This window comes from Dama dama, chromosome 20 (assembly GCF_033118175.1).
Source record: "Dama dama isolate Ldn47 chromosome 20, ASM3311817v1, whole genome shotgun sequence".
Classification (NCBI taxonomy): domain Eukaryota; kingdom Metazoa; phylum Chordata; class Mammalia; order Artiodactyla; family Cervidae; genus Dama; species Dama dama.
The window spans coordinates 57,881,367-57,899,535 of NC_083700.1; the positions used below are offsets into that span (position 1 = coordinate 57,881,367).

An 18,169-nucleotide genomic window follows, 5' to 3' on the forward strand; every position below is an offset into this window, starting at 1 on the left:
CCTTTCAAGATGCAGTTTTCTGTGTTTATTTCAGGTGCTATATTATGTTTTGTTCCTTTCTATGGCAGAATGTTTATTTGTGGAACCAAATGAACCTTTTCACATTGGAACACCAGAAGAAAATAAACTGAACTTAACACTGGACTTTCACAGGTGAGGGAGGCAGGTGGGAGGGAACTCCTGTTCGTGTGTGCGTTTTCACTGCACTAAAGTCTCCTGTTTTCCAGACTCTTAACAGTGGAGCTGCAGTTTAAACTGAAGGCCATTAACCTGCAGACCATTCGTCATCACGAGCTCCCGGACTGTTACGACTTTACTCTGACTGTGAGTGTGGGCTGGACTAATTTGATTCCTGTCTGGAGAAAAATGGTTTTATCTAGTTATGTGTTCCATCTGCTTGTGTTGAGGGTTGATCAACTGTATAGGGTGTTCTTGTCCTAATTGGATATGCACAGAGGAGACATTGGTTCAGCTAGGCCTTTCTTAACTGCATTTTCACTTTCCAAAGTTTTAGTTATCATGGTCAACCTCTGTCTGAAAACATTAAGTGGGAAAATTCCAGAAATAAACCATTCGTGTATTTTAAACTGCTTGTCATTCTGAGTAGCATAATGAAAACTTTCTGACCCTCCTCAGTATGAATCATCCTTTGGTCCAGTGTATACCATCCGTTAATCACTCAGTAACCCTCTCAGTTATCTACCTATCACAGTACTTGTGTTCAAATAATCTTTATTTTACTTAAGAATGACCCCAAAGCTGGTGATTCCAATATACCAAAGTATTTCTTTAGGTGAAAAACTGAAAGCTCTTAACATAATGAAGACAGAAAACCAGTTGTTATATTGAGATTGCTTAAGCTACAAGAAGAAGAAATCTATAGGTGACATTGTGAAGAAGGAAAAAGAAATCCATGCTAGTTTTACTGTTGCAGCTCAAACTGCAAAAATTATGGCCACAGTGTGACAAGTGTGTAGTTAAGATGGAAAAAGGCATTTAATTCGTACAAGATACTTACACCACATTCATGTAACTTTTATTATAGTATATGTTATAATTTTCCTATTTTATTATTGTTGTTTAGTCGCTAAGTCGTGTCTGACTCTATTGTGACCCTGTGGACTGTAGGCTCCTCTGTCCATGGATTTCCCAGGCAAAAATACTGGAGTGGGTTGCCATTTCCTCCTCCAGGGGATCCTCCCATCCCAGGGATCGAACCTGCGTCTCCTGCATTGCAGGTGGATTCTTTACCACTGTGCCACCAGGGAAGCCCATTTTATTATTATTATTATTATTATTGTTTTTACTCTCCTGTGCCTAATTTATAAACTTGATCAAAGGTGTGTATGTATAGGTAAAAATATTATATATGAAGTTTGGTATTATCTGTGATTTCAGGCATCTGCTGGGGATCTTGGAAACAGGGGAGGGACTCTTGTACCCACTTGTTTAGTTGTTAATCATCAGTCTTCTATACCTCAATGTAAGTTCTCTGAGGGCAGGGACCTTGTCTTGTTCACTGCTGAGTCTTCAGGACAAAGAACAGCACCTGGCAAATACAAAAAGAACAGAGGTTTGTAGGTTTGTATGGTTAGCTCTCAGCCGTCGGTGGCAGTCTGCTTAAGGTCATTGCCAAGGGTTCTTGCTGCTGAGTTTCCTCACTGTGGATATTTGCAGCCTATGGAAGTTATTGCTCACAGTGCCTCCTGCATGCTGCCTCTGAAAGTTCTGGTTAGTTTCCTTTTCTCTGTATTCCAGTTGCAGATGGAGCTGTGATGCTCTCTATGGAGCACAAGATGCCTCTCATGCTGGTTCATCACCTCACAAGAATCAGAGTCAGTAACGCAATGCTGAGGGGCATATACAGGACAGCATTTGATAATGGCTTGCCTTCATATGGTCCAGATTTCTTAGTACCACAGTAGTAGTTTGTATCAAAAGTTATATCCATGATACTCAACTAATTGGCTGTTAGAAATCAAGTTTTCAGAAATTGAGATTAAAAATATTTTAGGATGTAGTATAATATAATAATTATGCATATTGTTTAATAAGAAAAAGCACTAATTCTGTAAGACTATATTTGGGCTATGCATTTTGATCTTAACAGTAACCAGCACGTTGTGAATTTTCAAAATTACCTGAGTTTTTAAAAATTGAGCTGTTATCCACAGTCTTCTCTCTCACTGTCTGTCTGCCTGTCTCTTATAGAGAAATGATACTTTTAAAAAGCCTTATAATCTTTTAAAAAGGCTTTGGTCAACTGAGACCTTCTTCATGGACCTCTTTGTGATTCCTCAGTTAGAAATACATTCTGTGCTCTGAAGCCCTAGATTTTGTTTTTGTTTTGTATTGTATGTCTTACTACCTTCTCCTTTAAGTTTTTCTAGATGTCTATCATCAGCTCCACTAGAATGAAAGTTCCCTGAAGGCAGGAGCTGTTTTATCTTTTCATCTCTCAGAAAATATAGTAGGTGACTCAGATATTTGTTGAATGAGCAAGCAAAACACTAGTGAAATGTAGATCTTTTCCCATGACGCACTACAACGTGAAGCATCCTGGCCTTTAGCCACATGCAGATGTTATATTTTTGCCATTCTTGGAGAATTATCCCCAGCTATGTCTGTTCATTGTGTATTTAGCAGTACATCTCATAGAACTGTGGTGGAAACTATATCCTATCAGGTAATTTGATAATAAAAGCCATTAGCGTGACTTCTGCCATAAATAAACATGAACTGTGGCAGTATATCCCTGATGTAAAATACAAGGCTTTGGAGTCAAACAAATGTAGAGTTTAATGTTAGCTTACCAGTTAGTAGCTATGTAATTTTAGGCAAATTATTTTGTTGGTGTGAGCCTCAGTTTTCTCATTTGGAAAACCAAATTAATGCCCACCTACCTGACACAATTGTTGTCAAGATAAAACATAGCACATATGAAGGACCTACCAAATTACCTGGTATGTGGTAGATGTTTGATTCAACAGCTATTTACTAAGGTTATCTTGTGTGTGCCCAGTTGGGTTCATAATATAAAAGTACTGCATTAGCATTCATTCATAGGAGTTTGATGAATTCTTGCAACTTGTATTTTGAAGCTCTTTATTAAGTGTATAGACATCTGGGATTTTTTGTGTTCACTTGAACTGACTTTTTTATCATTGTGAAATGGCACTTTTTAACCCTTATCATATTCTTTGCTCTAAAATTTACTTTGATGTTAATATAACCATTCCAACTTTCTTATAACTAGTGTTAGCATGGCATATCTTTTTTCATCCTTTTAAATTATTTGTATCTTATATTTAAAGTAGGTTTCTTGTTACACAACATATAGTTGAGTCTTGCTTTTTTAATCCAACCTGACAATCTCTATCTTTTAATTAAGGTGCTTATATCATTTAAATTGCATTAAATTATTAATATGGTTTCTTTCTTTTTCTGCCTTCTTTTGGATTAACTGAGTGTTTTTTAGGATTCCAGTCTATCTCATATGTTAGCTTATTAGCTATAACTCTTTGTTGTGTTATTTTATAGTTTATGGTACACCTATTTAACTTATTACAGCTTACTTTCAAGTGATGGTGTGCCAGTACATGTACAGCATAAAAACCACCTGGCGTGGTTTTCTTTCTGCATAAAGGGCTTCCTTTAATATTTCTTATAATGCAGATCTGCTGGTAATAAGTTCTTTCAGCTTCTGTATGTCTGAAAAAGTATTTCACCTTTGATTTTTAAAGGTAGTTTCACGAGGTGTAGACTTCTAGCCTGGCTGTTTTTACCCTGGAACTTTAAAGATTTTGCTCTTTTGTTTATATTGTTTCTGATGAGAAATCTGCTGTCTTCTTCATCTTTGTTCTTCTGTATGGGATGTATTTCTGCCCCCTCTGGATGCTTTTAAAATTTTTCTCTTCATCTCTGATTTCAATGGTTTGATTCTGATATACCTTTATGTAGTTTTCTTCATGTTTCTTGTATTTGGGGTTCATTGAATATCTTGGATCTGTGGGTTTATAGTTTTTATTATGTTTGACATTTACTCAGTGTTATTTCTTCAAATATTTTTCTCTTTCCTCCTACTTTTCAAAGTTTCCAATAATATGTATATTTGGGCACTTGAAGTTGTCCTCTTCCTTTTATTTAATTTTCTATTATTTTCTCTGTGCTTGACTTTGAATATTTTTATTGCTGTGACTTCAAATCACTAATCTTTTTTCCTATATTATCTAATCTGTTATTAGTTACACTCAGTATTTTTTCTTTTTCATTTAAAGAATTCAGTTTCTTCTAAACCTTGCTTAGATGTGATTGACATTAAGTCAGAGTTTATTGGATATTTAACGAGCACCTACTGTTTGTAAGACCCTGAGGCCCTTTGTGTGGGCAAAGAATGGTTTATTCTTGGCAAAGATTTCTGACTCATTCAGATAGTACTGAGCATCTTCCTTTTGTGAGGCTGGGTCTCAGCAATGACAAAGATGGGCATACATTATCAATATCCTTGGTTGCTTGTCATGGGAAGAAATTTATAGTCTAACATGAGGGGAAACAAAGTAACTAGACTTGCTAAGTTTATTTGTAATCTTGTGTCTGAAGTGATATCTGATTACCCCACATGAAGATTTTCAATTAAACTCATCTAAAAGAATCCACCTGCAATGCAGGAGACCCAAGTTTGATCCCTGGGTCTGGAAGACCCCATGGAGAAGGGAATGGCAACCCACACCAGCATTCTTGCCTGGAGAATTCTGTGGACAGAGGAGCCTGACAGGCTACAGTCGATAGGGTCACAAAGAGTCAGACACAACTGAATGACTAACACAACAAATGGCAGACTTGAAAAGAACTTTCCTTTTACTTTAGGACTTGAGAGAAGAGGCACCAAAAATGAAAACAAAACCCCCAAAGCAGACTAATTTCCTTAGTTTGCCTTCCAAGTGTCTGCAAGGAGAAGGTGGGGGGAGCCTGAAGGGGAAGACAGTGGAAGAGCTATGAAAGGTGTTCTAGCATGGCTTTGTCCTGTTGGTGCCCGGTGTCCCAAAACAGTACCACAGTCCCAAAACCAACCACTGTTGGTTCCCTGTGACCACATCCTTTGTAATATTGTACAACAGTTCCAGAGTGACAAAGAAAACGAATATTAGGAGGAAAAGTGAAAAGGCTCCACCTGAAATGTTTCAAGACAGAAATAATGAACATCTGTGTTAGTAAGAACAACATTAAAAATCTATCCCTAGCCAAGGCTCTGCTGGAAGAAGGGGAAAAACGTGCTTGTACTTGCTCAGGAGGACATCTAGAGGTGCTTTAGAATGAGAGGAGGGGGAAGTTCTCTTGTTTTACAAGTGGTTCAGGGCTTGAATACTACCCTAGAAACAGGATTTTTAGAGACTAAACATTCTTTATGGAAGATCTAACTCAACTTTCTCAGCTCACAGAGAAATAAAGGGAACTTCCTGATGTTGAACGGAGTTAGCATCAGGTGAGAGTTGAGGGTCTGGGTTTCCTGTAACTTTGGGAGAATTGTTTCCTAATGAATGCGGCATCTTGGCTTTAAAAGTAGTAGATAAAAAAAAAAAAAAAAAGATTAAAAAAAAAAAAGTAGTAGATATGTTTTTGACTCTTTTCCTGTTCTTCACAGATAACTTTTGACAACAAAGCCCACAGTGGAAGAATTAAGATAAGTTTAGATAATGACATTTCCATCAGAGAATGTAAAGACTGGCATGTATCTGGATCAAGTAAGTAATGAATTTTACTAGTTTTCAAAATGGTTATTAAATAATATTAAATGGTTATTAAATTACTGGTCCCAAGGATATATGGAACATCAAATGAAAGAATTGGATCATGTCCAAGTCCCTAATTCATTTTAGTTATCTAATGTTCCAAGTAATTCATAAGTTATTAGTAATGTAAATGGTTTTTCTTGCCTTTTCTGTGAGCCTTCACTAGCTAGTCCTTACCAAAAAAAAGTGCTTATAATTCCCCCAACAACAAAAATAATCACATCTACTCAAACCAATATTTATTGAGTGTTTATTGCATAAGCACTTTGACCTACACTTTCCTTACTTCCGTATTTTAAAATATCTTTGAGATAGGTAGCATCTGTTTTTTACAGATGAAGAAACTAAGGCTCAGAAGTGAATTTTGGTGTCTGTGGTCATATATCCAGGGAGAAGTCAGGTAGGATTTGACCCTGAAATATCCCACACATTATAATTATCTTCTATCCACGTCAAAAAGTAGATGAAATAAGGACAGAGTACAGTCCTAGAAATATGGACACAAACTCAAGTATAAACTGGGTATCCCTGAGAATTTTGGAGCTGAACTGGATCAAACTAACTGGAAAGAATTGATCTTAGTTCCTTGTAGTGGTGTGTGATAGTGTGTTGTGCTTGACTTTAAAGATTAGGTCAGAGGGTCTTGGATTCTAGTGAGCAAAAGCACCATTCCAAGTACCTGCTAAGATGCAGTTTTCCTAGCTTCACACAAGACAGTCAGTAGGTCTGGTGGTGAGACCCAGGAATGTGCAGTGAGTCCTTATTCAGACCATACTTGGATAATAATTACTTTAGGGTTCCCTACTAATGGATTCACAAAGTTCAGAAGTAGTCATAAGATAGCGTGAATAAATGAAATAAAATGTCTTCATTTTAGTATTCTTTTCACTAATAGATAACTCCAAATATATGAAGATCTGGACTCACAAACTTCAATTATAAAATTTCAATCACAAAATTGTTTATTTGAAACACAAGCCTGTTTTGTCATCTGTAAACATCTTAATACTTCATACACTTGGGAATAGGAAAAATGAGAGCATATGAAGGTGCCTGGCACATAAGCTTTCTCTCGAATGTTTGTTTCTTGGATTTTAAGTTTTCTTGAAGTAGATTTAATCCTTCATAGAACATTTAGATGCCTCTTGACAAAATGATGGGTTGCTTCATTACAGAATAGTCTTGAGTTCTTTCCATCAGCAGAGAGCAGCCCAACTTGTTAAGTAAGACAAGCCCTGTAAGAGAGCATGTGACGGCCACCCTCTGCTCTTCACGTAGCCGTGCTTCTGCTGGGAGGACTGATTGCCAGAATCTCTGTGTGGGTGGCTCTGCCTTGTCATTCAAGTCTCAGCTAAAAGCCACTGCCTCTGGTGAGGCCTTCCTTCACTGTGTTGTACAAAGGAACCTTTCTTCTCCCCATTCCCTCTCCCAAAGCTCCCTCAGCAGTGGTGCTCAAATTTTAGTGTTACCTGGAGAGCTTCGAAAAGCAGTTTTTGATTTACTAGGGCTCGGGTAAGGCAGGAGGGTGTTCATTTCTAAGAAGTTCCAAAGAGATGCCAAGAACTACTAACAGAGTGACAGATGCTGGAGACAAACTGCAAAGGTTTGAACACTGACTCTGCACTTACTGGCCATGGAATCTTAGGCAAGTTCTGTGACCCCTCTGGGCTTCAGTTTTCTCACCTGCAAAGTGGGGATAATCATACCTACCTCGTGGGGTTACTGTGAGGTGCAGATGAGTTAAATCTTCAAAAATGCTTGAAACTATGCCAGGTAGGAAATACACTTAGTAGCTGTTTGGATTTACTTTCTTCCTATCACTTACTCCTATCAAGAAGTAGTTTGTTCATTTACTTCTTTACTTTTCTCTCTTATCTCACTGGAGTAAAGTTCCACAAGGTCAGGGACTCTATCTGTCTTGTTCACCATTGTATTTTCAGCATGTGAAAATGCACCTGATGCTTAATGAGTATTTTATGCCTAGATAAGTATATTTAAATAGGATATGCAGGAACCCTAACTGTATTAAGAACAAAAGATGACAGGTGCTAGTTAAAGATCTTTGATACATGGTTTTGAGGACTTTTAACCTTCTTTAAATACTAACAGAAGAATCTGTATCAGAGCTTTTTCTGGGTGTTATCTTTGTGGAAAGAATACTTGAATTTTTAAAATTATTCTAAGCATGAGTGTGAAGAAGGATCCATATAAAACTTGAAAATGTTTCTGAAGGATGGAAAAAAAAAAGACTTGACACATTATGTTTTTCATCAAGTGATTTAACGTGAACATGTCAGTTCTCCCTAGATTAATCTATAAATTCAGCATGATTCCCCCAAAAAATTAACAGTAAGATTTTTATTGGAATTTGACACTTTGATCCTGAAGAAATATGGAAAAATAATAAGCAAGACAAGCCAGCAGAAATTCTAATAAAGTAATGAGACATATTTCTCTCAGGCATTAAAACACACAAAAAAATTGGAAGGGGGAAGATATGGTACTTGAATACATTCAACAGCCATTTGGTACATGATAAAAATGGCATTTCACATCATCTGCTCCTTTTATTGGTAAAAATTAATGAATACTGATGTCCAATGATGAAGAAGATGTGGTGATGTGTGTAGGTATGTAAACTGGCATGATATTTTTAGAGAGCAGTTTCTTAGATCTATTTTTAGAAAGATGCATATGCTTTTAACCCAACAATTCCATCTTTGGATATTCATCCACCTAAAGAATCTCTTGAACCTGTGCACAAAGAGGACCTGGAGAATGGATTGTAGTAGTGAAAACCAGATTACAGCCTGAATATCCTTACAAATAAAGTATTGTACATCTGTACTGAAACAACACAATGCAGCTGTTAAAATAAATGAGGCTAAAAATGGGGGGAAAAAGAGTAGAAGTGAATGTCATAACATTGATGTTCCATTACATAAGCAGGTAACCTTCTTTCCTCCAGTTCAGAAGAACACTCATTACATGATGATCTTTGATGTCTTCATTATTCTGACATGCTTGGCTTCGTTAATCCTGTGTGTTCGATCTGTGTTGAGAGGACTTCAGCTTCAGCAGGTAGGAGTCACTGCTTTCTAGGAATGCACTGGTCATTTTGATTGACAGAAATTCACCATGCTTTCCCTCTTTTCCCTAAAGGAATTTGTCAATTTTTTCCTCCTCCATTATAAGAAAGAAGTTTCTGTTTCTGATCGAATGGAATTTGTCAATGGATGGTACATTATGATTATTATTAGTGACATATTGACCATCATTGGATCAATTCTGAAAATGGAAATTCAAGCTAAGGTAAAATTTTTTCCTATTTATGTCATTGTTAGTATCAGATTTGCCTTAACTGTCATTTATTTTTCCGAAATGTAAGGATTCACAGAGTACAAGATTTTTTTCAAACTCTGTTTTGAATAAACTTGAAATAACAGTAATTTGTAAGAATCTAGTCAGGAAATATTTTAGGCTGTTTTTCAAAGTGTGATTTACAGTCCTCTGAATCAGGGTCATTTGGGTATCTGATAAAATACCCCATGTTAGACCTACTGAATGTGAACTCTGGGGTTGGGGCCTATGAATTCTTGCACACACTGAAAGTCATACACACACCAAGATAACTAAGGAAAAAGATTTTTGTTGTTGTTCTTACAAGGAATGCCAGAATCTTCAATAGGAAGGGTTGGACTGTGGGCAGGAGCTGGGGAGTGAGGCCAAAGTACTATTGTCCAAGTCCTTGCAGTTGTTCCTCTGTACATTCAAATTGAGAATATTCCCGTTTTCTTATTGTTACCATTGATGTACTACAAGGTTTTCCGTTTTAAGTTAGGACTAATCCAGATTGTATATCAACCCTCTCCCAAAGCAAAACAAAAACAAAAACAAAAACTAATACTGTTCAAACCAATCTTGTTCAGATTTATGTTTTTCTATCCTCGACTGCAATTAAGGATGAGTATGAATCACATGGGGAGCCTGTTTTGATTCAGATTCCTAGGCAGAGATCTCAAATGCAATAGCTCAGATGTGAGAAGAGCTTATTTCTCCCTCATGTAGTTGTCAGGGTGGGTTTTCCAGCCTGGCACGTTACTCAGCTCCACACAGTCATTCAGGAATCTAAGTTTCTCCCATCTTTTTCTCCGATGACCATTGAAGGCTCACCCAGACTGCATGATTGATGCTGGATTGTCTCATGAACAGGTGCAGCCTGTGGAAAGGAAAACCTGATGTGGTAGGTAGTAGGTCTCTTACAGTCTTATGCCTTGGCCCAGAATGGCAGCCTTCATTCTATCCAGTCCTGCTGGAGAAAATTTAGTCAGATCTGACTGCAAGGGAGCTGGGGGAGACAGCCCTCACATGTACCTCAAAAAGAGAGAGTGAGTTTAGAAGCCATGGAGCAGCTATCACTATCTGCCAGGGTAATAGATATCATTGAAATAGATATTTAACTTTAGGGAACAAATAAAGAGAAGTAGGGGGAGATTTGCAGCAAATCTTCATTTTTACTAATCTCACCTACCATTAACTTGAGTGAGCCCTTAATGATGTCCAGCAGTCTTTCTACATTTTTCTAGACCATGCATTCCCCCTGCTTTCTAGCTGATCATTTCATATTTTTTTCTCACTTGAAACTTCTAATACCTCTTTCCCATCCTTTCTTTCAGCTGATGACCCCACTTTCTGTTTCACAAAATAATAAACAATTGAAATTCTACAAATTCCCACTTCATTTATCTACCCATCAGCATCAATGCCCATACACCTTGTGTTTTCTCTTACTGTGGATATAATATTTAGGTTACTATCCAGGGCCAACTCCTCTATGTGCCTATCAGATGCTGTCCCTACTTGCTTGTTCCAGAGCATGGCTCCAGCTAGTCTTACTCTGTTTCTTATGCATCCTTAATTTCCTGTTCTCTACCATGGCATTTCTATGAGCATGTTTTCTTATTTTTTTTTTTCCTTTCTAAAAAGACAAAATCTCAACCTATTCTCTCTCCAGCTACTTCCCCATTCTCTGCTCTCCTTTACATAGCAAAAGACCTCAAAAGAGTATTTAGTACTGTTTCTGACTCTGTTCATCCCATTCTCTCTTGTAACTGTTCTAGTCAGGCCACATGGAAGGTGTGTTTTCCAATGACCTGTAACTGTTGCTGTGTCTAACATTCAGTGATTTATCCTCATTTTGACCCATTAGCTTTTTAACATTGCAAGCACTTTCTTTGTTGATGAGTTTTTTCACTGGCTGTCACTTACCTAATTTTTCTCCTGAATCATGGCTGGTCTTCACTTCCCTTTGCTGTTCCCTCTCACTTCACCAAGCTATTTAAGTAACAGAGCTTCAAGGCACCATGCTTAGACACCTCGTTTTTCTGCCATTGTTTTGTGATCTTATCCTGTCCTATTGCCTTAAATAGTACCTATTTTCCAATGATTTTCAAATCTGTTTCTCCAGTTTGGAATTATTCCCTGACCTCCAGTCTCAAACTGTTTCTTCCACATCTTCACTTGAATGTCTACTCAGCTTCACAAATTTAACATACCTAAAACAGTCATCATCTCAATGGACATGAGTTTGTGCAAACTCTGGGAGTTGGTGATGGACAGGGAAGCCTGGCGTGCTGCAGTCCATGGACTGGCAAAGAGTTGGACATGACTGAATGACTGAACAACAACTACTCCACCTCCATAGTCAAAACTCACTTCTCTGTGGCCTTTCAAATTTCCGTTAATGGCAGCTCTTTTCAGTTGTTCAAGGAAAAAACCACAGATTCACCCTTGACTCCTCTTGTTCACTAATTCCCTCTCCTCCATATCTCATCCAAGAGAAAATCCTATTTGTCTACCTTCAGAAATCACCTCATCACCTCCACCATTCCCAGCCTGGCCCAAAGCACCATCAGCTCTCATCTGCATTATTGCAGTAGCCATCTCTCTCTTCCACAGTCTGCTGTCAACCGTAGAGCCAACACTGGATTACACCACTCCTATTTAGAGCTCTCAATCTCCCCCATCTATTCAGAGTAAAAGGCAAAGTTGTTAAATTATACTTGTGAAACTCTGAAGTACCTACATGCAGAGTACATCATGAAAAATAAATGTCTACTCAGCTTCACAAATTTAACATACCTAAAACAATCATTGTCTCAATGGACATGAGTTTGTGCAAACTCCGGGAGTTGGTGACGGACAGGGAGGCCTGGCATGCTGTGGTTCATGGAATCGCAAAGAGTCGGATACAGCTGAGTGACAGCTGAACTGAAATGACTACCTGCTCCCTCACCTTGGTGATTCCTTACTCTTCCTTATTGTTCTCTAGCCAGACCCACTATCTTGCCAGATGCCCTCCTGCTTTTGGGCCTCTGCAGATACTGGTCCCTCTGCCTGGAAAGCTCTTCCCCTAGATTCTTGCTTGGTTTGCTCCCTCACTCCCTTCATTTTGCTCAAATGCCACCTTTTCAGTAAGACCTTCCCTGATGACCCTTTTGAAATGCAGTGCACAGCCATCCTCTGTCCCCTCCCCTGAATTTTCTCCTCACCACTTACCATCCTCTCATGTATGGTTTCGCTAATTAATTTCTATCATCTCTTCTCTACATACACTAGAATGTAAACCTCATGAGGACAGGGAATTTTGTGTGTTCACTACTTTGTCCTTAGCACCTAGAATGGTGCCCAACTCTTTGCTACTCAATAAATAATTTTTGCCCCAATGAATTTCTGCTATATAACTGATAATTTTTTTCCACTGTGTTTTAGAGTCTAACAAGTTATGATGTCTGTAGCATACTTCTTGGGACCTCTACCATGCTTGTGTGGCTTGGAGTTATCCGCTACTTTGGTTTTTTTCAGAAATACAATGTAAGGAACTCCACAGATCTCCAAGCTATTGGTATTTCTCTTTCAAAGTTACTGCACTGCTTTGTTTGAAGGACAAAGGGATTCTAATGACCTCTTTTACCTTCCCAGCTCCTCATTCTCACCCTCCAGGCGGCACTGCCCAATGTCGTCAGGTTCTGCTGCTGCGCAGCCATGATTTATTTAGGCTATTGCTTCTGTGGATGGATTGTGCTGGGGCCTTATCATGATAAGGTACTGATAAACAACTTTCTCTGTTGCTATTAAGCTCTCAGGATAGTACCGGTGTCTTGTTATTTTAAAATAAGCTCCTTTTACTTTGTGACTCAGCCTTAAAATGTTGAAGGTATTGTGTCTGTTGCCATGTTTTTAAACTGGTGAGGTAAGACCAGGTGGCACTCGTGGTAAAGAACCTGCCTACCAATGCAAGACATGTAAAAGATGTGGGTTCAATCCCTGAGTCGGGAAGATCCCCTGGAGGAGGGCAGGGCAACCCACTCCAGTATTCTTGCCTGGAGAATCCCATGGACAGAGGAGCCTGGCGGGCTACGGTCCATGGGGTCGTAGAGAATTGGACACAACTGAAGTGACTGAGCACACACACAAGGTAAGACCGATGAGGGAGGATGGTTGATTCAGTTGGTTACCTCAGCTCCTTTTGTGAACTGTGTCAGATAGTTAAGTCCTTCCAATGAAGCCAGGTTTGACAATTTGATTCATCAATATATATTGATGAGCTATTTAGGTAATTTTTATTGAAATGTGACTTTATTTTTAAAAGTAGTATAAGGAGAAACTTGTAGAAATATTTGAAAATTTTGTTTACTAGAGTTATAGTCTTGACTATAATACCATCATCTTAAATGGAATGAACTTTAGAACAGAAGCATGAGCATTCCTGTTCGAGACCTGAATTCTTTGGAGAAGCATTTCAAGGATCTCTTTCTACAGAAAAGTAAAGGAGAGGGGAAGGCTTGACTCAGAGGAGCTGGTCTGTACCTTCAGTGTTCTTTTTCTTCAGTTCAGGCTCCTCCTATGAAGAGGAACATCAAGAAGGCACTCCTTGTTCCAAGAAAAACAGTAGGCATGTACATACTATGTAGATCACAAAACAAATGTCTATAGGAATGACTTTTCCTGGTTGTCTCCATTGTGTACATGTTACTAAAATTTTGTTTGATTTTCTCTTGTTTAAAAAAAAAAATGCCTGTGGTTACCCAAGGGTATTTGTTTGAAAGGGTAACTTGGGATATCTAGTTCCTCTGTTTTTATTATGGAGTCATGATCAAAGTCTCCAGTGGGAGGGAACATGAAATAAAATGAATTTTTTTTTTTTTTTTTTTTGCAGTTCCGTTCTCTGAACATGGTCTCTGAGTGTCTTTTCTCGCTGATAAATGGAGATGATATGTTTGCCACATTTGCAAAAATGCAGCAAAAAAGTTACCTGGTCTGGCTGTTTAGCAGAATTTACCTCTACTCATTCATCAGCCTTTTTATATACATGATTTTAAGTCTTTTCATTGCACTGATCACTGATACATATGAAACAATTAAGGTAGGTTCATCTAGAACCGCTAGGAGTGACATTTTCCTAGAACTTGTAGAGAGTCAGTAAAATACAGTACCTAACGGGGAGGAGATCAATGGAATGGTAATTTCTTCAGAGTAGAGAAAAAGGGCTTCAGTTTTAGATCCCGAGAAACAGAATTTCTAGAATGTTGAAAGTTTTGTCTTTGAGTAACTGTGTTTTCAAACAAGCTTTCTAATCTTTTATTAGCATTGTAAGGATCATTAGGTGTTGGGGAGTGAAACATGGCATTTCAGATGGTCAAAATTTTGTGGGGCGCTTTTAAAATCCAATTTTCATGAAGAAAAATTGACCTTTTTATTTGAAGTGTGCTGTAACTGAATGCATCATTCTGCTAGGCCCTTCTTGGGACTACCCCAGAGGCTTCGTCTCCAGAACAGTCAGGGAACTGATAGGTCAAGAACTCGCCATGTATGTGTTCCACATTTAGGAGCATGATTTGAAAAGCTGTTATTTAGTCCCTCAGTTGTGTCTGACTCTCAATCACTAACACTGTTATTCACAATGGATTTTAAAAATCAGTTTGAGCCCTTTGAAATATGGAAAGGCAGAATAAATATCTGTATGTATTCAAATTTCTAATAACCTTCCCAAATGGTGCTAGTGGCTCAAGAACCTGTCTGCTAATGCAGGAGATGTAGGAGACTTGGATTTGATCCCTGGGTTGGAAGATCCCCTGGAGAAGGAAATGGAAATCCACTCCAGTATTCTTGCCTGTAGAATCCCATGGACAGAAGAGCCTGGTGGGCTACAGTCCATGGGGTTGCAAAGAGTCAGACACGACTGAAGCAACTTAGCCTGCACACACATGTTAGTAGTAGCACATTAGGTATATTATTGGCATAGACACTTCCATTTGGGGACATCTGTTTCTGAACATGAGAGGGATAATGAAACATGATGTCATGTGAATAAATAAGGAAAAAGATGATCAAGAGTTGATGGATTATATATTGGTAATTACATATACCTTGTTCAGGCAACCAGGGCTGTGACTTCATTCTTACTGAATCAGATGTCAAGAATCAACTGTCCTCAATGCTCACTTGACTGACTTGCTTAGAGTCACCAGGAGACTGGAAAGAATGTAGTTGTACCTGTCCAAATCCCTTCTCATGGTGCGCTAAAAGTTCACTGCCTTCACCTCTGCATATAGAGAGCTATATGTTCTCAACACTACTATTCAACTTAGTTTTGGAAGTGTTGGCCATAGCAATCAGAGCAGAAAAAGAAATGAATCCAGATAGAAAAAGAAGTAAAACTCTCACTGTTTGCAGACGACATGATCCTCTACATAGAAAATGCTAAAGACTCTACCAGAAAATTGCTAGAGCTAATCAATGAATACAGTAATGTTGCAGGATATAAAATTAACACACAGAAATCCCTTGCATTCTTATACACTAACAATGAGAAAACAGAAAGAGAAATTAAGGAAACAATACCATCCACCATGGCAACAAAAAGAATAAAATACTTATCTACCTAAAGAAATGAAAGACCTATATATAGAAAACTATAAAACACTGATGAAAGAAATCAAAGAGGACACAAATAGATGGAGAAATATACTGTGTTCATGGATTGGAAGAATGAATATTGTGAAAATGAGTATACTACCCAAAGCAATCTATAGATTCAATGCAATCCCTATCAAGCTACCAATGGTATTTTTCACAGAACTAGGACAAATAATTTCACAATTTGTATGGAAATACAAAAGACCTCGAATAGCCAAAGCAGTCTTGAGAAAGAAGAATGGAACTGGAGGAATCAACCTGCCTGACTTCAGGCTCTACTACAAAGCCACAGTCATCAAGACAGTATGGTACTGGCACAAAGACAGACATATAGATCAATGGAACAAAATAGAAAGCCCAGAGATAAATCCACATACCTACGGACAACTTATCTTCGACAAAGGAGGCAAGGATATACAATGGAAAAAAGACAATCTCTTTAACAAGTGGTGCTGGGAAAACTGGTCAACCACTTGTAAAAGAATGAAAATAGAACACTTTCTAAGACCATACACAAAAATAAACTCAAAGTGGAATAAAGATCTAAATGTAAGACCAAAAACTATAAAACTTCTAGAGGAGAACATAGGCAAAACACTCTCTGACATAAATCACAGCAGGATCCTCTATGACCCACCTCCCAGAATATTGGAAATAAAAGCAAAAATAAACAAATGGGACCTAATGAAACTTAAAAGCTTTTGCACAACAAAGGAAACTATATGCAAGGTGAAAAGACAGCCTTCAGAATGGGATAAAATAATAGCAAATGAAGCAACAGACAAAGGATTAATCTCAAAAATATACAAGCAACTCCTGCAGCTCAATTCCAGAAAAATAAATGACCCAATCAAAAAATGGGCCAAAGAACTAAACAGACATTTCTCCAAAGAAGACATACAGATGGCTAACAAACACATGAAAAGATGCTCCACATCACTCATTATCAGAGAAATGCAAATCAGAACCACAATGAGGTACCATTACACGCCAGTCAGGATGGCTGCTATCCAAAAGTCTACAAGCAATAAATGCTGGAGAGGGTGTGGAGAAAAGGGAACCCTCTTACACTGTTGGTGGGAATGCAAACTAGTACAGCCACTATGGAGAACAGTGTGGAGATTCCTTAAAAACTGGAAATAGAACTGCCCTATGACCCAGCAATCCCATTTCTGAACATACACACCGAGGAAACCAGATCTGAAAGAGACACATGCACCCCAATGTTCATCACAGCACTGTTTATAATAGCCAGGACATGGAAGCAACCTAGATGCCCATCAGCAGACGAGTGGATAAGGAAGCTGTGGTACATATACACCATGGAATATTACTCAGCCATTAAAAATAATTCATTTGAGTCAGTTCTAATGAGATGGATGAAACTGGAGCCCATTATACAGAGTGAAGTAAGCCAGAAAGATAAAGACCAATACAATATACTAATGCATATATATGGAATTTAAAAAGATGGTAATGATAACCCTATATGCAAAACAAAAAAAGAGACACAGATGTACAGAACAGAGCTTGGGACTCTGTGGGAGAAGGCGAGGGTGGGATGTTCTGAGAGAATAGCATTGGAAGAAGTATGCTATCAAGAGTGAAACATTTCCAGCCCAGGTTGGTTGCATGAGACAAGTGCTCGGGGCTGGTTCACTGGGAAGACCCAGAGGGATGGGATGGGGAGGGAGGCGGGAGGGGGGATCGGGATGGGGGACACATGTAAATCCATGGCTGATTCATGTCAATGTATGGCAAAAACCACTACAATATTGTAAAGTAATTAGCCTCCAACTAATAAAAATAAATGAAGAAAAAAAAAAAAAAAAAAGAAACGAAAAAGAATAAAAAAAAAAAAAAAGGAAAGCTATATGTTATTCAAGGGTAATGATATCTGAGGTCTCAAAGAGTGACATGAATGGACAGCTCTTGACACAAGCCTAGAACTCTTAGTTTAGATGTTAACCTCTTTCCATGGACTTGGGGCACTTGTCACATGGACGAGTCCTTTCTGATTCTTTCTGTCTCAGGGCCCGTTCTCGGGATCTTAGATCCCCAAACTGAAATAAATATTAGACCCTTATATAAATCTGTCCATCTGGAAGAGAGACTCCAAAAGCATGTGCAGGCTGGATTTTCCCTGGAAGGGGGTCTCAGATTCAGATTCAACATGTCCATTTCAGGTTGACTCAGACCCATGAAAGAGAGCCCAGGAGGGCACTGCAGAATTTTAGACCCACTTTTCCTTAGCCAAACCTAAGAGTGATTCTAGAGGCTCCATTGCCATGAAAATACATGGAAGCGAGTGAACTATCCCTTTAGAAAAATCCCTACCTAACCCACCCCTGTGGATTTCTCAGGTGTCACTAGTGGTAAAGAACCTGCCTGCCAATGCAGGT

General features: G+C 38.4%; 1 protein-coding gene across 1 annotated transcript in view; it reads left to right on the top strand.

Moving 5' to 3' along the window:
- MCOLN3 (mucolipin TRP cation channel 3) overlaps positions 1–18,169 on the top strand; it is a 40,237-nt gene that overhangs the window by 20,480 nt on the left and 1,588 nt on the right. The window contains exons 5-12 of the mRNA XM_061121500.1: positions 69–153; positions 228–324; positions 5,642–5,741; positions 8,758–8,870; positions 8,952–9,101; positions 12,561–12,662; positions 12,771–12,893; positions 14,008–14,214. Coding sequence (XP_060977483.1) covers positions 69–153; positions 228–324; positions 5,642–5,741; positions 8,758–8,870; positions 8,952–9,101; positions 12,561–12,662; positions 12,771–12,893; positions 14,008–14,214 — 977 coding nt within the window. The remainder of the gene's footprint in view (positions 1–68; positions 154–227; positions 325–5,641; positions 5,742–8,757; positions 8,871–8,951; positions 9,102–12,560; positions 12,663–12,770; positions 12,894–14,007; positions 14,215–18,169) is intronic.